Source organism: Astatotilapia calliptera, chromosome 4, assembly GCF_900246225.1.
Source record: "Astatotilapia calliptera chromosome 4, fAstCal1.2, whole genome shotgun sequence".
Lineage (NCBI taxonomy): Eukaryota > Metazoa > Chordata > Actinopteri > Cichliformes > Cichlidae > Astatotilapia > Astatotilapia calliptera.
In genome coordinates this window covers 30,469,284-30,492,169 of record NC_039305.1, presented here as the reverse complement: position 1 = coordinate 30,492,169, position 22,886 = coordinate 30,469,284, and the positions used below count along the sequence as shown (strand labels likewise).

Here is a 22,886-nt window from a genome sequence, read left to right as displayed (position 1 = left end):
CACTTAGAATGCAAACAGTAGAAATGGCCAGTGCAGGGTTTTACATTGGTTGATTGTGCATTGACCTATTGGTAATTTCTCCAAAAGGTGGAAAGGTAATTATCATAAACAAACACCTATGCACTTAACATTTTACTCGTAACTGTTAATTCACGGCTGTTCAATGTGATAGAAAGAGGTGGATTATTGACTCTATTGTGTTTGGGAGTTCCTGTCACTGTCTAAGCTAGTGTTGCTTTTGTCTGAGCATATTGTTGTAGCTATTCTGTAGTATTTGCATTCCAATTAGCCATTGAAAGGTTTATAGTGCTTAGAACTTAATTTCATCAGTTTGAAAAGTCAGTTAATGTGTCAGCTAAAATATATAAGTTAAAAAGATCTATTTAGTTCATGTTACATGTAATGATGAAAGTAATGTCACTCAGACCCAAGTTGGCTCTAGTGGACGCGGAAAGTAAAATGTAGACTTGGTAGCAATGACTATAACTCGAAGTGAGCACAGACAAATGTAGTCGAGAGCTTTGTCTTCTCTTTATTCATTTCCCGTCATTTTTTTGTTTTTGTTATGTCACCGTTTAAGGTCACAGCACATTAAACAATTAAATTTCCCATCTAACCCCTTCCAGCCTGTCTTCATTGTGTATCCTGCACTGTAAATACATTGTCCTTATGTAACTGATTTTAGTGTCTGTAATTGTATTATTTTATCTGTACATTTTGCCACATCCTGAGCAGTATAGTAAGTAAAGTATATAACACTAATGGTTACCATCAGACCTTAATTTAGTAGAATTTGTGGTCATTATTTCAATAATTTTATGTTTAGAAATGTAATCCTTGTGTATATGAAAGGAATTTTTTAGTGGTTGTCTGGCAAAGAACAGTTGACACTACATTATTGATACAGGAAATGTAGGAGATGATTGAAACCCCTGGATGACGCGATCGTCTGGTATCGGTCGATATCATTGTGCATCAGTGTCAGGCTTATGCATTAGCGCATTACAGAAACCTTGAGATCTGCACACACACACACGAAGCCACATTCTCATACACTTGGGCAAAAACAACCAAGGTTCTGCAGTATCTCCGTTGCACTTAAAATCTAAGCATGCATGTGTTTCTGCACTGCATGGGTCAACTTTAACAAGCAAATAAAAAGTGACCCCTGCTGCTTATTACTTGTTTTAATTAATGTGTTTTTTTCTCATCTCGCTCCCTCAATATGTCTCATTCATGAATCCCCCTCTTTATTTGCTTTCTACTCTCTAAGGGGTCACATGCTGTCATCTGCCCAGTAGCAAGTTGTGAAGGCTTTAGTTTTATAGTTTTTACTTTTTAGTCCTCACGCAAGAAGGAAAATTTCTCCCCTTTATTTCCTATTCATCCTGCACATGCCTGATGTCTTCTTATACCATAATGTACTGTGGAATACCATGTTGTGAATGTATATGAATATTTGGATGGGAAATTAGTTAAATATAAAAAAAAGTTGATGATAAAAAGACTTGATAACAAGTCCAGATAACTTAGTAAGTTGCTTGTTAGGCCTTTAGCATCCAGCTAGGAAGTAGCAGTTTATCTAACTTGCTGCTGGCCCATCTGCTTATTTATGGTTCACTCGGTTACAATATTTTGTAGCCACACAAATGGCTGGTGCTAGTTATTAGCTAGGTGAGTCATATATATCCATTAGTAGATATCTTAAGTTCCAACATTTAAGCTTGTGAGAGGACAAGCATACTGAGAATTTAATTGGTTCTTGCAGTACTGATTGTTTTCTGTTCATTCACTGTAAGGTTGTGCTTTACAAGTATTTGCATTCTATATTTATATTGCATCAAAGTCCACAATATACATGGAAACATTAACTCACCTAAGTACATTATGTAGTAATCTGCCTATTAGGTTTAATTACTCATGTCAGAATTGCAAATCATTCTAGCTCAATTTAACTCAGAGTATACAGAGTATGTATCTTTTTTCATCTTTAAAAATTGTCCTCCCAGGTCTTGGCAATCAGGGGACAGAAAATAATTATTCTAAATAAAATCAAAAATATCAGAGGCTCCTCTGATATTCCCCCAAAACATACTTTCTGCTCGGCTTCTAAACAGAGTGTAAAGGTACAGAAGAGGATTAGGGCCACTGGGGAAAAAATTGCCGTTTTTTTTAAATCAAGAATTCCAAGATAAAAGAAAAAGCTTTTTTTTTCCTTTTTCCAGTGCCCCGAATCCCCTTCTGTATAAATGTCTTTACACACCAGACGCCCTAAAATTCTTTTTCAGACTCATTTGTTCTTACTGTTCCAGTTCACTGGACAAATTTGCAGCATTAATTTTTTTTTAACCAAGTTCAATTGTTTATTTTTTGAGGTTCCAAATGAACTGATTTGACCAGTCAGACAACCGCATTTGGCAACAAGTGCATTTGTAGCTCAACACATCCTCCAGTACTGAATATACAATGAAATGGAAATAATAAGATACACAGACACACAGCCAGATGCTGCTTTGGGTCAATCGGATCTCTGCAATGATTTCTCTGCCTCCTTAGGTGTGGTCCAGACTCTGCCAACAAGAGCTCAAACTGCCTCACTGACATCCGGAAATATGTATGAAATCGATTGTGATACAACTTCAACTCCAGGATCAAACTATGAACTTCTCCCTTTATTGTGGGTATTTTTCAGTTTTCTAAATGAGCAAGGAGGAAACAAAGAATGTCTTTAGGTGTTCCTCCTCCTTTTTTTCTCCCTGAAGAGTGTATTGAGTTTATGTTGGTCTGGACCTGTGTAAGATTACCGTCCTCAGCCCTCCTTTCCTTATAAATGTGACATACCACATTGTAGCTGAAAGTGCTCAGTCATTTAGTCATACAGAAGGTTTGAATCCTCTTGTGTACTGACTGTATTCAAAAACAATGTGAACATGCTTTTTAAACATAATCCTCAAAGTTTTGTCTGTTATTAAGGGAATAAGAAAAGGACTTTAGGAAATATCAGAAATGCTCCTGTGTTTCGGGCTCTGTGTTTTATCAACAGCAGCTGGCAGGCTAAGCCTGGAGGCTTGGAGAATAAAAGGCAAAGTCAGCACACAGGATCTGTACCTACATGTCATGAGCAGATAGCAGTTGTTAGTGGTATTGAGGAGTTAGGAAAACAGCAGCATCTCACTGGACCCAAGTGATATTTGCAGGTATGTGGAAGCAAGGCTTCACATGCAGTGCAGGGAATAGACTAGAATTACCAAAGTGAAACTAAGGGGCATTTTAATTAAAATAATTCAAAGAGTGTATATAAAGATCAATCTTAGTCCTTAAAGTCATCATCATCCCCTCAAAAGTGTTCTCTTAATCAACAACCATCATATCCGCATATCTAAATGGCTGAATAGGTCTCCCTCCAGTGACTTCCAACATACTAAATGAGTGTTTGTAGAAATGACACAAAGTTCAGGGACATCTATTTGGCCATAAATGGTAAAGATCTTTACCACAAACAGCAACATGACTATGAAGTATTACGCTAACTGTCCATTGTTGCAGTCCCAGCAATGAGACAAGCATGGCTATGCTCAGAGCTCTTAATGATTGCACTTTTCTTAAAAAGTCAAGGAAAGGCATCCAGCAAACAATCAGGTATCTTTCGTCATGCTAGCATAATGTTTGTTTTGGAACAAATTTTCAACGTGACTTATAAATACATCTTTATTCAGTCAAAATGTTTTTTGGGTTCGTGCTTGCAAACTTTGACGCAAACCTAAATCACCTTTTTGTTAAAAGGTTTTTGGAAAAACAGTGTTGGAAACGCATAACAAACAAATGACTTTTACCCAGGAAACTGGGATTTGTACCTTATACATGACCATTATTTTAGAGTTAGCTAGCTGATTCATTAGGAGATATGATCAGTAGTAGTGACAGCAGCTCAATATAACCACTTCAGTAAATCTGGCTAGTCTCATGTTCAAGTTGATCTTCTCAGGTATATCCACACAGCTTCCACATAGCTGTTTGTTTTTTAGATCACTTGTTGGTAGTCCCCTTTAAGCAGTTTCAAACACACCCAATTTCATGAGGAGAATTATTCAGTATAAGAACTATGTCTTCAGCTGTGACTAAGCAGTTTTTTGCCATTTTTAATTAAAAAGTGCAGAGTTTCGTAGTTTGAAGGCAGCACACCAGATGAGCAGCTAAACCAGAAGAATGCTTCTCCTGTTCTTTTATCCAGCATTCATGAGGTTTTGCACCATGACATCATTCCCCAGGGACACTGTTAATGGAGAGATCTATTGATGGAGAGATCTATCTATCGACATTCTGAGGAAACAATGAAGACCGAGTTGAAGGAGCATAGTTTTGCTATACTGTACTGGTGCAGGGGGACACAATAGAACTTCAGAGGCCCAAAAACAACAGCTGATTAAAGGCAGAGATTAAAGGCATACAAGGTGAAGATGATGGCCAAATTTAAATCAGGTAAGGCATTTGATAAATACAGAGCATTTCTAATTTTTGTAAACACAGACTTCTCTTCCATTTTTTTAGTTACCATGGTGAACTAATAAATGACTGGTTGCCTGAGGATGTGTGGGTTTTATCGACATCTGGTCTTTTTAAGCCCCTAAAGCAATCAACTGAAACAGACTCTTTTTGAAAAATGTGAATGGTTGTTTATGTGTGTCACGTGGAATGATACTTTTCTTTGTTCCCTGATTGCTAAGAACTGAGAGACCAATTTAATCAAAACAAAAATTAAAAAACTACATTTTGATTGCCAGAGGTGAGAGTTAGTGTTGGAGTTGTCACACTTGATGAATTGGTCCTCGGAGGGTTAAAGGTCTCTGCTCCCGCCCTGCTCTATCTGCTATTGTGTATGTGTGGCCCTTTGGTTCGCTCTCAGTTTTTCTTGCCTCCTTCATTTGCCAACACTTCAGCAGACACCGTTATGTTGCCATGGTTCCTCAGCCTCCAGGAGGCTTCCGTCAGTTCATTAGGACAATCCGACATGTCTGAAGTATTCCATAAAACTCTATGGTGTGAACTCTGCCAGGGGCAACAGGATGCTGCTCTTGGTAGCAGATTAAATCAATTGAGGTCTCCTAAAAATTTCCAGTGCGGGCTTTCTTTTGTTCCAACGGCTGTTTGATGGTTGGGAGAAAACTACACAAGAAAATGCTTGTAACTTCCACTCCTCTTCCATACGAATCGAGGGCTTTTAATGTAAATAAGTCCATTAGACTTCTGGCGTGAACAATGCATAATGCTCAGGTACTCATCTAATATGTGTTTACTGTGAAAAAGACAGCAGTCAACTGTCTCGATTTAAGAGGAAGAGGAAGAAAATTGTCCAGTGGTGTAAAATAATTTACTGTTGCAGTTAAATCGCTTCCTGAAAAATCAAGCCCCTTCATGCTCAGGTGCAAATGACTCCTTTCTCTGCTTCTTCATTTAATGGCACGAAGGGTGCAGTGTCATTAATAACGGATTATATTTTCCTGTCCCAACCCAAAATTACACATTTAGAAGCACTATACGAATGATTTCAAGCGTTTGTTATTATCAACCTTAACTCTTTATATGATGTGATATAAACAGATGGTTTACACTGGACGACTCAGTTTAATTCATTTTAATGATTTGAAAGTATTTCTATTGCCTCATTTCACAACAATGGCACTTCACTGTGTTTTCTACTGTAAAGTAAAGACCCTGGGATATTCTAAGGTCTGATGACAGTCTGTGAGGAACAGTAGAAAGGAAGAGCACAGCTCAATAGGCAGTTTGAATGTGAGGGGGAAAGAGGACAGGATAAAAAAAAAAACAGTGGTGGCCTCCATTATTACACCTTGGCACAACTTTAAATTTCACAGCTAATGTGTCATTTGAACAGAATCTTTGGTTTACATGATAAAAGAAACGAGTAATTTTCTTCTCTACACTATTTATAAAATCACGTTTAAAACACCGGTCAATCTGAAGAACAATCTTCCTCTGAAGCCGCTGGTCTCACCGTGAGAGACCACAGCATTCAGCTTAACTGGACTTTCACCTTATATAAATGCATAACTGTTAGTTTTAGAAGCAAAGTATTGTTATTGTGTGTCATTAATAAAAACAAAAACAATGTCATATTGTTAAAAATCTAGAGAGAAGAATAATGAAGTTCTTTGAAAATGATTTTACGTTCACAAACTGTCATGAATCGCTGTGCGGCAGGCAGGAGTTGGACCCAAAATGCAGGCGCTCAGGCACGAGGGTTAAACACAAAGAACTCAGCTTTATTCGCTGGCAGGACAAAGTCATACAAAGCAAACTAACCCACAGAGAGACACAGGGAGATCCACACAGCATGAGGGACGACACGACACTGACTCAGAGAAACACAGGGTTTAAATACACTGGGAAGTAACGAGGGGAACGAGACACAGAAGGAGGGCACAGCTGGGAGAAATCAGGACTGACGAGACAAGCAAAGCAGGACACATTCACATAAGACACGGACCATCAAAGTAAAACAGGAAGGATCACACAGAGACGCGAACTTGACACAGTGGAGACAGCAACTAAGAAACAGAGACATAAACCATAAGGCAGAGGACTCTAAGAACCGAAAGACACAGAGGGAAATACTCAGCTTGGAGCACAAGAAACTAGACTAGAGGGAGTAACAAAAGACCAACCATGAGAACATAATGCACAATGCAGAGTGACAGAAAACAAGAAACTCAAACATGCAAAGACACACAATTACACAGAACAGAGGGGGCACAGAGAAACATGAAGGGCAAGGGATCAAAACTAGAAGCCATAGAATAAATCACACACAAGTACAATAATCACAAAGAACTAAAAACGCTGGGTCAGGGGACCCAGGACCGTGACACAAACGTTTTTATTTATGTTTTTACTCTGTCATTATGGGATAATGTGAGTATAATTTTGAGGTAAAAATTGAATGTAATGCATTTTACAATAAAGCTGTAACATGACAAAATGTGGAAGAAGTGAAGCGCTGCGAATACTTTGTGGATGTAGTTGCCTCTTCCTGACATGTCTTCCTGTTAATAAAAGGGAGTTATTCTTTCCCACCATCACCAAGTGATCACAGAGGACTGAGAGCTGATTGGAGTTTTCCTACTATAATAATGTTGGCTCTTTACTATAAAACCGTTGAGAGGATTGTTGTTGTGAACAGGTATTTCATACAGTAAATAAACTTGCACTGGATTGAGTTTCACCAATTACTATATTACAACAATGGAATGTACTACCTTATAATGCCCCTTCCTGACTTCTTGTTTTTTTGCATATTGTTTGCAAAAACATTTTTAGTATTTGACAAAAATAATGTACAGATAAAAAGATAGTAAACACAAAATACCATTTTTAAGTGATAATTTAATTTATGAAAGGATAAAACCGTACCTGGCCTTACTGTATGAAAAAAAAAGTAATTGCCCCTTAAATGTAATAACTGCTTGTGACATCCTTGGCGCCAAAAACTGCAATCAAGTGCTTGCGGTAACTGGCAAGGAGTCACATCTCTGTGGAGGAATTTTGGTCCTCTCTTTCTTAATTCAACCACACTGGTTTTTTTTTATTTTTATCATGAACAGCCTGTTTAAGGTTATAACATCAAAGCATCTCAATCTAATTTAAGTCCCAACTTTGACAACCAATCAGAGGTGGACTTACTGGTTTGTTTCAGATCAATATCCTGCTGCATAACCTGCGTGCACTTCAGTTTCAGGGCACAAACTGATGGTCGGACATTTTTCTTCAGGGTTTCTGCTACACAGCAGAATTCATAGTTCCATCAATTACGGAAAGTCATCCAGGCACTAAAGCAGCGAAGCAGCTCGAGACCATCACACTACCACCACCATGCTGACTGTTGCAATGATGTTTTTTTTAATGAAATTCTGTGTTTTACAGCAGATGTAACAGGACTCAAGCTTTCCAGTAAGTGCAGCTTTTCTCTCATCAGTCCACGGAATATTTTGCCCCAAAGTCTTGGGAATCATCAAGACTTTGGTCAGCAGTGTTGTTTCCTTGGATCTCTCCCATGGGTGCCATTTTTGCCGTCTCTTTCTTATTGCAGAATCATGAAAACAGACCTTAACTGGGATAAGTGAGACCTGCAGTTCTTTAGATGTTGTTCTGGGTTCTTTTGTGACCTCCTGGATGAATCACCAATGCGCTCTTGGGACTATTTTGGTCGGCCGGCCACTCCTGCGAAGGTTCAGCACTGTTCCAAGTTTTGTCCATAGTTCATAATGACCATAGTTTACTGGAGTCCAAAAGCCTTAGAAATAGCTTTCCAGCTCCTTCCAGAATGATAGATGACTGGCAGACTTTGTTTCTCAGTCGTTCTTAGGTTTCATCTTCTAGATCGTGGAATGATGAGTTGCTTTATGAAATAGTTTAGCCTTTGTCAGACAGGTTTTATTTAAGAGATTTCTTTATTTAGCATATCTGGCAGTAAATAGTGAGGCTAGTGAAATTAAATTCAGCATTCCAATTTTTTTTTATTAATCTCAGTTAATTAATAATTTAACAGAGAAGGGAAGTTTTTCCACACAGGGCCAGATAAGTTTGTATAGTTTATTTCTCGTCATAAATGAAACTGCTTTTGTATTTATTCATCTTACCTTGTCTAACATTAAAATGTATTTGATGATCTAAAACGTTTGAGAAATATGGAAAAAAACTAAGAAATTAGGGAGTTTATCACGGCACTGTAGGGATTTGCTTTTTCTGGTCCGAAGAAAACATGAAACTCATGTTTTCACGCAAATCTTCAAAAACCGTTCAGCAAATCAATTTGATGCGAAAGGATTAAGCCTCAGTAATCCAGTTTGATGCAATCCACTACTTCCTAGACTTCTCCCTCGAGGGCTGGAGGCAGAAGGATATTCCCTTGACTGACAATTACAGATAATTACAGCGTCAGAGTGAAAGCTTTATTTAACAAGCTGTGTCCTAAATTACCTATAATTGACGTGGTCATTTTATAAAATCATTGACAATGTTTGACGACTCTTTTTGCATTTCCAGATGTTTGCAGGGGTGAAAGACGTGACTTGCTTCTTCTGATTTACGACTTTAAAGAAAATGGCTTTGGGCCACAGGGACGCACAAAGAACTTAAACTGAGGAGGGGATGTGTTATTTTAGCAACAAGTTACTGTTGCCAGAATTCGATATTCTATCAAAGGTGCAAAGACAAATTACATCCACCTACGGATTTAGGTTAAATAAACAAAATCAGCGATAGGTTTGATTTATTTCAGATAACAAAGGCTAACCTAAATCTGCTATTGGCAAACTGATAATTTGGGATTTTAAGAGGTCGTTGAGTTGAAAAAAAAGAAGTTTGGAATTTAAAGTTGAAACTTATGGAGACGGTCTTTGTAATTCATTGGTGAAATAAAATGAAAAGTTCATAAAAATGTAAATCAGCCTATTATTTTCCACCAAACACCCCAATCCCACTAAAGCTTTCTGAGGAAAGAAGTGAACAATGAGTTGAATGGAGAGGAGCATGAAGTCCAATTATTTTAATTTAGTCAATTTTTCACTTATGTGGATTATAAAAATGAAAAAACAGTGAGCCAAAAAAAAAGAAAGAAAGAAAGAAATGAAAGGCTTTTACGAAACACCCTAAAATGACTCTTTATACTGACACTATATACTATATAAGTGCTATTAGTACTTTTTTATATTTGCCTTTTGCACTGGATCCTACACAGAACACAAACACACAAATGTCAGCATCACAAGAAAGTTTGTTTTCATCTGTGTTTTAATTTGATCTGTATTTAACATTAAAAAACCAAACTGTTCATTAAAAAATATTTATGAGGACGCCCTCTTTTTACACATGTACCTGCCCGAGTGTAAACCCAAATAAAAGGCAAAGAAAAAAAGAAGCCTCCGGAAAAGTCCGGAAGCAGTGGTGGCATTAGCTTTGAGTTATAGTGTTAACTTGTAGCTTTATCAAAATGTCTTAGCAGGCAGAGCTGCTCTGGAGGCAGAACTAGGCTTTTTTTTTTTAACTTAGGTAAGGTTATTTTAAAAAAATATATATTTAAAGCTAAATTCCTCCTCATACAAATGAAAAGCTGAGTTCTACTGCTACTGTAAAGCTACATTTGACATTTACCATATTTATACTGTAACTGAGACTTCCTGGACCCGTGGTCACCAGTACAAATGCAGTCTCGCTTTAAATTGGAGTCGGATACGCGCAGTTTGATATTAGGCAACTGGCAAAGTAAACACCAAAAACATGACAGTGAAATACTTCAAACAGGTATACACAGTGCTATGGCTTTGTGTAAGTACCGAACACTTACTGCTCAGCCTGGTAGATCTGATGATTCACTCCTCATAGCTGAGTCTCGGAGAAGTTTATCAATATTCATATCTCGCTAGTTATATTTTACAAATGAGACCTGAGCCACTTTGTCGATCCCTTATTCCAAGGCTTATCAGACATCATCAACACACCGCTAACAGCTAATAGTAAATTCAACTCGTCTGAAAATTGTACTGATTGTAGTATTTCTTTCTGTTATAATATTGTGTATTTTACAGCTATTTTAGCAGTTTCCCCTATATCTGTCCACTTTAGTTTTATTGCATAGCTGCTGCTTATATTTTTGCCTCCAGAGTGGCTCAGACTCTAAAAAATGTCCTTGTCTCTTAGAGCTTCAGTTCAGCCTGCCGGAATAATTCCGCAATTTGTCCCGGAAGCGTCGCATCTCCCCGTCTGTCACATCATCTGAGTTCTTGGCATGGGTTCCTGCTGGTGTCCGGGATACCAGTGTCCAAAATTGTTCACATATCCTCCTGAGTGCACCGGTGCACCTTTGGCAGCCATGCTGATATCCCACAAGGAACACGGCGAGGAGGAGGCTGGTGGTGGAGGGGCAAGGTGTTCTCCCTCAGGTCCACAGGGCCCATTCTTCATGATCTTCTTGTATTTAGATCGTTTATTTTGGAACCATATTTTCACCTAGAAAAAGAAAAAGTACAAGAGTTAAGAGTCATACAGGAAACGCTGTGATTGGATTGAGTGATTTATTACAAGATAAAGACCAAAACTATCATAAAGTGACTGTTTTATTTTAAGGTCATGGGCTCAGTAAATAATTTTATTTAAAAGAATTATGCAGCACCGTGTTCTTATTTTGTCCTCTTTTTTTCTTCCTCGTGTGTTGGTTACTGATTTAAAAAATCAGTAACCAACACAACAGTGGGTGAGTCTTTAACCATAAATATACATCTAAAAACACTTTGTTCACAACTAAAATCAAATCAGGTTAAACTCTCATTGCACCCTTGTGGTTGTATACGAATACCAACAAGTCAAGTTGGAGTTTACAACTGTCTTTACCAAGGCACATATAATATGTGCTTTATTAGCATCGTCAACCCAGCAGCCCAAAAGAACTGTACAATCACCTAAAAATCAAGGTGGGTGTTGTCACAATCTCTCCTATAATTTTGTCATTAACCACAAAACTAATCAGTTTTTCCTTGAGTTCAAATGGAGGGTTTTTTTTGCCAAATTTGAAGAAATTCCTTCAATGTGTTGCTAACAGTGGATCACAGTAAAATCTAATCCGATCATCCTTAAGCCTGAGTGAACCCTCCTTCACCACAGTTACTGACAAGAAGAAAAGATTTCGATATAGATGACCTGATAACTGAATCATTATAAAGTCATTGCTATCTAGCACTAACAGCTGTGATGACCAAAGGTAAGTGATGTGCATGAGCAGATTAACATTAGCTTTGGGCTCCTTAAATCTAGGTGCTAGCTTAGGTGCTTCCTTTAAGTTGAACTCAGCGAGGAAGCAGTTTTTCTCTGCACAACTGTTTCTGTTTTTAGTTTTTGGAAACATTAAAAGGTTTAGCACATGTTAGCAATGATACCTAATGATGTAGCGGTGATAATGTGATACCTGCGGCAGGCAAAAACAAAGCAAAACAATAAGGCAGTGTAAGGTTACATAAACCAGGCAACAATAGGCAGCACACGTAAGATGTGCCTATACTTCAATGCGGTACTAACAGAGAGTAAGCTTGGAGTAATATTACAGGGAAACTATAGTTAGCTCCTACAGCTAAAAACACCAGCACATGATAAGGTACTTGAATCACACTGTCACACCCACACTACTCTGCATACAGCTCCTTTAGGGTTTTAAAAACTATCTTGGTGTGACACATAAAGCTGTTTATTGGAACGCCTGCATCTTATAGAACGACGGGTTCAATGGAAACTGATGGTCAGCATATTACCCAATCCTGTGAGTATATTAGCCAGCAGGTTCATACAAAAATATTAATATGTGACTACAGGCATCATATATATAAAATATCTCAAAGTATTTAGATGAATATCACTTCAATCATTTATCAGTGGTTACAGATGATTTAGTTACGTTGTTAATATAATTGGCATTTCTTTGTTTCCAGCATGCTTGCAAATTGAGCATCAAATTACGCAAATATGCCTGTCGGCCAACCTGTCAGCTTAGCGGGAACGAGTGAATCATGTATAATTGTACAGAGGCAGTGAAGGATACTTTTGTCTGAAATGGGTTTTAACTGTGCTGTAAAGGGGAAAAAACCTGCGCCCATAGCACAGTTCTGGCTAGCAACAAAGGAGAAGAAATATAAAAGAGTGAGCAAAAGAAAAGAAAACACTCTTGGCCCTGAAAGTGTTTTCTTCTCCAGTCCTAGGAATTATTACCCGGGGAGTTTATGGGTATTTATGAAGACTGTTGTGAAGTGGTTTTATGGAAGATATTTTAATCTATAAAAATTCTAATTTCAGAGTGCTGTAATTGATTTGGAATATGTGGAAAAAATTATCCCTTTCCCAGTAATCCCAAAATGTGCAGCTTTCACACCCAGCTTTTGAACTGAAACAGCCAGAAATCATGCCGAGTGAAATTTGACATTTAATTTAAACTCTATTGTTCCAATATATCCACTGACGCCAGTCACCAGCTGTGAAAAGCATAGACTCCATAAATATACGATATAATATATGAAAATTAAAGGCGATAATGCTGCTTTTCAGAAATTAAAACTAATTAAATTGTAAATTATCCACTTTGAATTCTTCAAGCTGCAACATTTAGGAAGGTTTTAAATCATATTAAAGTTCAATTATTAAATTAATATAATATTAATCTTAATATAAAAAGTGATAGTCACACACTGCATTGAATACTATATAATAATCCCCTGCAGTATTACACTGTGGATGAAAACCTGAAGGATTGGAGTGTAGCTTTAGAGGCCAGGAGTCAATCAACAGCATCCTCAGTGAGAGCATGTCATCTGTAATTATTGGTTTCATATTCCAGCAGCAACACGGAGCTGACAGTTTTCTGAGTGTGTGGCTAATGACTCTGACTTTAAGGGAAGACGGTGGCTGAAAGGCAGGCAAAAGACCACTGAGGGACACAGAGTGTGTGTGAAAATTAACAAACTTAAATGTCTGCATATACTAAAGTCCTTGTCAAAAAAGTTTTTTTTGTCCAGATGTCTTCCATTTGGAAGTTGTATAGATGGCGTGTATGTGTGTGTGAGAGAGATGGACAGAGATAGGGAACGTTTCGAGGAAAAACTTTAGAACAGTGCTACGTGCCATTTCTCAGCTGCGTTGGGAACATTATTTTTCGATGGAAAGTGGTCAGTCGCTGGCTGGCAGCCTAATGGCATGATCGCTATCTTCAAGTGTGTGCGAGTGTGTGTGTGCGCGTGCATTTACGTGGCCGTGGGTGAATGCGTGCACATAAACTACGTATGTTTTCCATGAGTGTGCCCGTGATCAGAAAAGCGCACCCGTGTACGTGAGGAATGCACAGCAGACGCAGCGGGCCAACACATATAAGCACACAGGCTAGATGCAGCTGACTGTGGGTTTCAGTAGGACTTGTTCTGTGTCTTCTATTAATTATGTCGTAAAGAAGCCTAAAAATATAAAAAGTTGCTTTTTGTTTAAAATTACTGCACATATTTTACCTGCAATTCTCTATATTTACAGCAATACTGGTTAGCCTAGCCTAAAACATCAGAGGTTTTTATGTTTCAAAATCATTTGACCAAGAAAAAGGAGTGGAAAGTAAACAAAATAGAAAGTATTTATTAGAGAAAATGAAAGAAAATAATAAAATTTCAAGGATCGCAGGGTTTTAGTTCTACATGACCAGTACATTAATAATATACATTATTAATATAAGCCAATATTCATCCTCAGTTCCTGATTCAGATAATTTTTCAGTGTATCGTAGTTCGTGCATGACATGATCTGACATATAAGTACAAGGGGAAACAAAGACAATTATTCTAACTGACACAGCAAAAGCTCTTCACTCTTTTCCAGAAAAGTCATTTTTTTCCTCCCTAAAAATATAGGGCTTGGGTTTGGGTTAACACTGAGGATGACTTTGACCTCAGAGTGTTAAAACATTGTACCTAATCTAGTTAATCTCTTGGTTTGTTTAATATATTTGTTCCCATCTGTCTATTTACTGGCTAGTTGGACCCGTTTCCATTACTGTTGCCACATTCCGAAAAATTAAAGTTAAATTTGCTAATAGAACCAAGAATTGGATGAAAAATAAAAATCAAGGTTGAAACGTACAGGCAAGGCAACTCTTGATTAAAGAAGCGGAAGACTGTGTCAAAGCTGAAGGCAGTAAACCTTTTTATTTATGAGTGTCTTGCCCAAATACTTTTGATCCCCTGAAAATAGTGGGCTGTGTATACAAGATGCTGAAGTTCAACAACGCTTAAGTGCAACATTTTTCCCCAACCACATCACCACATCAACTGTACTGTGTACACCAACTGTACTATCAACTGTAAGCTGGATATGAACATTTCACAAAAGGCACCATCATCTTCAACATGTGGCGTTGTGCATAGGGTGTATTTAACGAATGCTGCTTTTTTCGTTCTATTGTGGAATTTCTGAGTGTGTTATAATGGAAACATTTACACATCAGGAACTGGACATTTAAAAAATCCAGATAAAAGGACAAAAAGTAGTGAGTTATTTTGTACCTAGCCTACAGAAATGCAACAAATGTAACAAATGGTATGTGATACTAATAAAAGTAACTTCAGTAACTTTGTGCCGTGTTTCTGAAATGGGAACTCAAAGAAATAAGACTCCCACACGCTAAACATCACAATCCAACATACAAATGTGCTGCCATTCCTCAAACTACCATCACATGTGCTCTCATTGTACTCCACAATCAGCTGAATCATACTGTGTTGATCCGTACAAACTGACTGCCTTTGATCCAAAACACCTTGAAGAACAAGGAGCGAGTTCAAAAATGGTGCTTCTCAATGAGCATACATGTGAGTATGACTTGTAGCAGACCACAATAAAAAAGCAAACCACTATACCACTACAAAAGATGAAGACAAATGAATGGATCATCTCTTACTTCTAGTGTAAACATAGCTGCTGCAGTTAATTCATATGGGATTAGGACAATTCAGCTGATGATCAAATGCTGATGGTTGCTGAGTGTGCACACACATGCAGGCGAGCATGGATCGTATTTCAAATATTCCAAAACAGTGTCATCTAATGTTTCCCCAGTCGGACACCTGCTGTCTATTCAAACCTTTATTCTTCACCTTTTGGACAGGCGCAATGTATCTGTGATTATTCTACACAGAGCCTACAGTGTCATAAGCCCATGGAAGTAAGGCACTGCTATAATTTGTTGTTATAGATTCCTGTTATCCATAAATAACAACGACTCTGCTGACTGACAGAGTTGGCCACTTTGTCTACAGTCTACATGTACCAGTTACTCACAGGGACAATACTTCCTGTTTTCCAGCTCTGCACTGGTTTTCCCAAGAGAAACAAAATGTTTAATAATATCACTGTCAGACTCTGTCGTTGTTGGCTGTGCTTATGTGAAACTTCCACTTTTTCAGTTTTCATTAACTAGAAAATAGCTGAAACCAACTTATTTATCATATTTAAGAAACTACAGACAATGACTGACTCTCCTCTTGGTAAGTCAGTTTGCTTAGTGCAGATGAATTTGGTAGTAAATACATCCTACCATGAGCTACCATGATGGCAAAAACACTAGCTCAACTCAAATAATACATCACTAGTTCAAGCACTTTAACAAGCGTTTGGACATCACAGTGTTAAACTAAGTTTTAATTGTATCAATTATATGAAATTATAAACAAAGTTATTATTACTTTATTTTGAATTGATGAATGAATTACATTAAGTTGGCAATAGAGGTGCAACAAAAGAGACGACACAGCCATGCCTCTTACAGCCTTCTCTTGCACTGAGTCAGTATTACACTAGCTGACAGCAGTGGATCACTGGAGCTAAATATCAACATAAAATTTGTCAGTAATCTGGATTTTCCAGCGTCACTACCTCGTGACTTCTTGGCACCTCTCAAATGAAGTTTTGTGTTGAACAATATCAGGAAAACTGCCCGACAAAGCAAATCAGAATCAGCAATCAGCTTAAATGAGCACATTGCTAATTTAAGCAGGCCCAGTAGTAAACACAGACACTGACAAAATAAAGCAGTTAGTAAAACACGTTCCACTGTTTTTCTTTGTCAGTTACACAGATATAGAGATTTATGGCTGATGAGCCCCAATGAAAAACACAACAGTTTTTCAGTATCATTAAAAAGGATTTATTCAAAGAAAACACGCTGGAATGGAAAGCATCTCTCTGGTCTATGAGTGTGTTTTCTTCATTAGTTCTGTTACGATTATGTCATTTGCATTGGTAAGTTTTAAAAATGTTCATTATGTCTCATAACGAGACCAACCAGGTGTCACACTTTGTTTTTTATCACTTGTCCCATAAAGTTGAGTCTCACAAAAAACATATGCCTTATAAAGAAATGTGAATCTACCCTCCCCCCCCAAAAAAGTAAATAATTAAAATAAGATATATTTGATCCTAAAATGGTCAGTGCCAAATGTATATAGTGCTACATTTTTTGTATTTGTTAAATAAATACTACAAAATCTACCTTTAATCATTAGCAATGTGTTCCACATTGTACTACACAAGCATGCTCCATTCCCCACAATTAGTTTCATGGGGTCCAGTCATAATACTCAAAGCAGTGCATGATGTTAGGTGAAATAATCAGCCTATACACGAATCATTACAACCAACTACACGTTTCTTTGTGGATTCCAACTGTACATAAAATATTTTTGTATTGAATATATAATTAGGGCTCCTATTTCTAAAGCAGTCCATGTATTTTGCAAAATGTGTAAGTTACTACATTTCGTATTTTGAAGAAAATGCACCTTCATTCACACATTTGCCTGTTTTTCTAACGCTATGATAAAACTGAGGATCGGGGGATTTGATCTGTAACGTAAAGATTCAGAACAGCAGATATCGAAGTGTTGTTGACTGGATAAAAGCTGGATTGCTGCTGGCTAACGTGGTTCAACCTTTATGGACATTTATAAAAAATGTGAATTATAAATAAATGTTAAAATATCCAATTAAATCATTTTTACCTAGACGCCACAACAACACGATGCAGCTTCACAGACAAAACAGCAGCTGTTGGGATTCGTTTGCTGGTGTCTCCACATGTGTATGAGTGCGCACACACATTTCAAAGAGATGCAAAACAGGCAGAAAGTCCCAGTGAACCAATTTTGAACCTGTTCTGGTGACACGTGGAGACAAATCTGCGCAAACGGTTTCCAGCACACTGCTCTGCATTTTCAAATGTTTTCTCCCATCTCATGCATTTGAAGATTTCATGACAGAGTTTATGCCATATTGCACTTATGTTTGGCTACATCAATGTCTAATTCACAGATGAAGGAATGTTGGCATCAGTCGGCATGAATGTACCAGCGCTCGTCTTGTTTGGGCTTAGCAGAGAACAAAGAAAACAATCAGAGGTGTGATTGAGCTCGGTTAAGAAGTAGCTCTAATTTTGTGTCATGCATACTTTGGAAAATAGGGTGAAATTGCAACTCACACCCTCTATTAGAGTCACTTCGCACTGGAAATGTTTTCAAATCTTCACATCATAGGCAATAATGTTTTTACCTTAGACAGGTTAATTATATTCCTAAAAGTGTCATTCCATCCTGCTCACATTTTAATGCCTAACATATTACGAATGTTCAAATTTAGGGACCGTCTACACTGCTTTATTGTGCATGCTTTGTCCATGTGTGAATAGCTCATACCAACCTGTGTCTGCGTGAGGCCCAGTTTGGCGGCCAGGTCGGCCCTCTCGGGCAAGGCGAGGTACTGGGTTTGCTGGAAGCGCTGGTTGAGAGCCTGTAGCTGCAGGCTGGAGTAGATGGTCCGAGGCTTCCTGATCTTTTTCCCTTTTCCATTGAGCCTCACTTCTCCATTTTCTATCACCGCTGTGGGCTTCTCATGCTCTGCGTTAGAAGGGAGGACAGAAGGACGGTGTTCAGAAAAATGTTAACAGTGGGATTTCAAGCTGGGCTCTTCTATGTCACAAAAAGACTGTAGAAAATCATTTTAACATTTAAATGATTACGAGATATAAAATATTCATGTGTGAACACTGAAAATTGATGTTGGACAAAAAAAGTGGTTTATACTATAATGTTTTTGACATAAATTCTTTTTTAACCATTTATTATATTAGAAATTGTACAAAAAGTATAAATAACACTGAAAAGTATTTTGTGAAAACTGTCCCAACATCTACAATTCAAAGATAAAAAAAGAAATCTCTACATGTGTTGATTAAAAAATTGGCATTCAAAGATTTTGGATTCAAAATACTAACAACAATTAATAATAAGCTCCCCTCTAAAATTGGATGGTGCTGTTAAAAATGGATATAGCGCAGAAGCAGTAGTTAACTTCACCCAGTACTCAAGGCTAGAAAAATCCAGGAACCTGAAGTAACACTGGAGGAAAATAACCCGCTGATACTGGCTAAAACTACTACAGCTACAGTAAATCAACCCACAGCAGCTCATTTTTACCCAGTGATATTATGTAATGATTAAAGATCAGGTAGCGTCACAACTATGACATGTGCAATGATAGTGAGTGGTGGTCCTTTTCAAACCATGTTGACTTACAGTTATCCAGACATCAAAGCAGCTCAGCTTTTCTTTGTGTTTTTTGTATTTGTGTATTTTTTTCAGGAAAGCTATATTGTGCGTACGTACACCCCCTCTGATCTTTGTTATGACATGAGCTCACAGCTTGCAGTGGCAGGAAAGAACAGTTGTAGAAAAGCCAAGGCCCCACAAGATGCTTGCATTCTGTATCTGAGCTACGCTCTGAGCTGACGCGCAGCAACACCGGGGGACAGAAGCACAGTGGGTGCTTAGAAACGACCTGACAGGGGAAGGTTTCTTTTAGAAAGAAAACGCGCTAGTGTGTAAAACACTTATTAGCTCAATCTGGCTCACATATCCATATATAATAAAACGTATATGTATGTTTTTAAGGTGTGACCCTTGTTCCAAGAAACTGGACATTTCATAAAGGTGACCAAAGTGTCCAAAAAGAACTCCATGTCAACAAGCCCCGCAGAGTCCCTCACAGACCAAGATTTGTACAACACAGTTAACGTGTAAAGTGATGTTTAACTTGTATGTATTGGGTGAGTTAGAGCGTGGTGTAAATCTCCAACAGCAAAAGTCCAAGAAGACAGATTTTGGGTGAGCACCAATGAAAATCTGTCGTATTTATTTGTGTTTTTGTAACTGATCATTTTCCCTGCCACTGATTCCAAATCTGCTTTAAAAATGTATAAACTGCAGTTGCTGTGAAGGATTGTGAAATGGGCCTTGAGCTGATCCATCTGTTCGTCTGTCGATGCGCATTTACAGAAGCAGAATTTATTTAGAAAACCAGTCGAGTAAACCTGATGAAAGTACTGCGTCATGTTCACCTGCGTCATGTTTATGGAGAACTTTTTTTTCTTTTTGAGAAAACATAAAAACATTGTGTACTTTTTCAGAATTTTATTTTCATTTTTAAGCTTTTCTGCCCTTTTTTATGTGTATCTAATACAAGACGGCTGTTTTCTGTCTCTCTGAGAGTCTCTGTCAGCGTTCCTGTCATCTCAATATTTTGTAAACTGGTGAAATAAGTCACCAGATTTTAAGCTGAATATATGCTGAAATGACCGTAAATACTGCATGTGAGGCAAGGACATTTTCAGTATAGACAAAAAAAATAATCCTATGTAAAGATTTAGTTTAAATGAACGTGTTTTTTATGTAATAGTAAATTCTTTAAATAATAATGATGAAAATAAAAATATAAAATTAAGAGCAATTTTTTTTTTTAAAAAGTGAAAATGTGAAAGAAAAGTGATCTGCACTGGGATATTATTTAAAACAAAAGAAACAGTCGTAATCGTCCCAGTATCTGTTAACTGCTCCTGCTGCCAAATTCTGACGAGACGTTTTCATCTTACGTGGAGTTTTATTTTTATTGGCGTTTATTGTTTTTTTCGTAGCTTTAATCTGTCATATTACACAAAATAACTGCACGTCTTTGTCAATGAAGCAAAGACATAAATAAGAATATGAAGTAAATGTATCAGGTTTTTCCCTTTGGGTTGGATTTTAGTTTTGTTACACTTTGAAAAAAAAAAGCTCAAATCTATAAAACACTTTTTTTCGTTTAAAATGACATTTTCGTTTAATTTCGTCCATTTCGTATTTAGTTAATTCTGTTTATTGTGGTAGTGTGATAAGTCAGATCACAGGCTTTGGTGTCTGCTCAGAGGGAAACGTGACGGCTAATATTTGGAGCATGAGGATGAGGCTTTGGGTTTTGGTGGGGAGCGCGGGACACCACAGGGCCTGTGCCGGAGAGTCACACAGTCTGCGCAGGCCTTAAACACATCTCCCGGCCAACCCCAAAATACGCTAAACACAACGCTGTGGCCGACCTGTGTGTGGATCCAATTATTGCGTTCCGCTGCGGCTTATTTTCATGTTTCTGTAGACCCACTTCAAGAATTTTAATGGTCCGAGTTCATCCGCTGTGATTATCCTTATTAGTTTTGCATGTTTTATTCTTTTAATGTCCTCTGTGATTAATTTCACACTGAATTACTATTAAAAATGACACATCGAACTATCAATAATGTATTTTAGCTTGTTGTCGGATTTATTTATTTATGGCATCTTTCAGCACATTTAAACTGACAAATAAATTAAACTAAAATCCCACGAACATATTTAAAGACCAAAGTGTAGAAACAAGGAAATGAGCAAACATTTATTCATTTCTGTGCGTAAACCTACCCGCATCGTCCAGTCTGGTGTGTCCGAGCGCGCCGCTGTGACCACCGTGCTGATAAGGCAGGTAGGCACCGGGGTGATGCGCGCTCACTGGACTGTGGTAGGGTGGGTATCCCAGCGGGCGACCGTAAGAGGAAGCCCCGGAGGAGAAGGGCCCATCGTGCTGCGAGGGTCCGACAGCGTGCAGTCCGTGGACCGGATAATGGTTGTGGGATAAGCCTGGCGAAGGTTGTTGATGTCCAGGGTGTCCAGGGTAGCTGTGTCCACCGAACTCCAAAAACGCGGATTTGGACGGATCGGACGTTACTAAAGTGTCTGATATGGAGCTCATAGTCATCATTGGGGAGAGGGGCAGCGATGTGCAGGGGAGAGAGGACGACGGGTCGGCTATGACCTACAGATGAGGGTCATGATAAGGCAACTGGTTTAAAAAGAAACAAGAAAAACACCCCACAAGAAAACAGAAGACTTTAAGAAGCAGCTCTTTAAAAACAAAGCGTCTCTGTATTCCCGTGGAGTGACTTTAGGTGGGTCTGCCCTCCGCTACATCCCAGCTGAAAGCTCCACAAACATCACGCTCAGTGTTTAAAAGCATTAAGTCCAACAGTAGAAGACTGGACGAATGGCAGGGAAACACGCAGACCAACAGGGGAAGTCAGCGAACAGAGAAAACAAAACAGGAACTCTTAACCAAGCAGCAGGTTTAATTACGAATATCCTTCGACGTCCTCCTACTCTCGGGCCAAAACAACCAGGTTCCCGCTCGATTCCCCGTTTGTTGTAAAGAGACTCCTGGCAGCGGAGAGAACTGGAGAGTGTTCCGAACCTGAGAGCGCACTGCGCGTCTGCTCTGACCCCCTCTCTGCCTCCATTTGGCACAAGCAGCGCGCTCATTGGCTGCAGGGCTTAACCGTGTCACACAAATCACAACCGGCAGCGGCGGGGCAGCCGGCTCTTCCCGGAGCTTGTGGCGGAGAGAGGGCCTTAAGAATGCCGAAAGAAGCCTTCAAGTTAAGAACGGCCATTAAAACATTTTTCCGCAAGTGTGACAACATGTACAAAAATAAATAAATAAAAAACTGCAGACATATTTTCCTTTCATGAGGTCAACAACTGCTTGGATCACAACAGTTTAACGAAGGCATTTTATTAATACTGACTGACGAGCTTATTTTTGGGTTGATGTGTATTTATTACTGTGAAAACGATTCGCTTCTTTAATCTGCGAGGACGTAAATGTCCTCTGGTGTTTAACGGAATTGGTGCTAAACTTTTTAAAGTACATTGTATTAACAGGAATTTATTGTACAGGATGTTCGAACCCTCTGGCAGAAATAACAATAAAATGTATACATAACCTATTTTAAAGTCATTAGTAATTCTGAGAGCAGCAGACAGATCGCCTCATTAAACTCCTTCCCAAAATAAAATTCTTCCTGTTTGCCAGAAAGCCAAATAAGGCGGATGAGGATGATTGATATTTATAAGATGCTGGCGAAAAGTTGGTGTTTTTAAATGTTTTTATTTTATAATATTTTTTAT

At 38.2% G+C, this 22,886-nt stretch overlaps 1 protein-coding gene across 1 annotated transcript; it reads right to left on the bottom strand.

Moving 5' to 3' along the window:
* Nucleotides 1–9,820: 9,820 nt before the first annotated feature.
* LOC113021410 (homeobox protein Dlx4a-like) lies at nucleotides 9,821–22,202 on the bottom strand. The gene is made up of 3 exons (XM_026166055.1): nucleotides 21,348–22,202; nucleotides 18,283–18,479; nucleotides 9,821–11,022 (listed from the first exon to the last, which is right to left on the bottom strand). The coding sequence occupies exons 1-3, from the start codon at nucleotides 21,682–21,684 to the stop codon at nucleotides 10,780–10,782; spliced, it is 777 nt and encodes a 258-aa protein (XP_026021840.1). The 5' UTR covers nucleotides 21,685–22,202; the 3' UTR covers nucleotides 9,821–10,779.
* Between the last annotated feature and the right edge of the window lie 684 nt (nucleotides 22,203–22,886).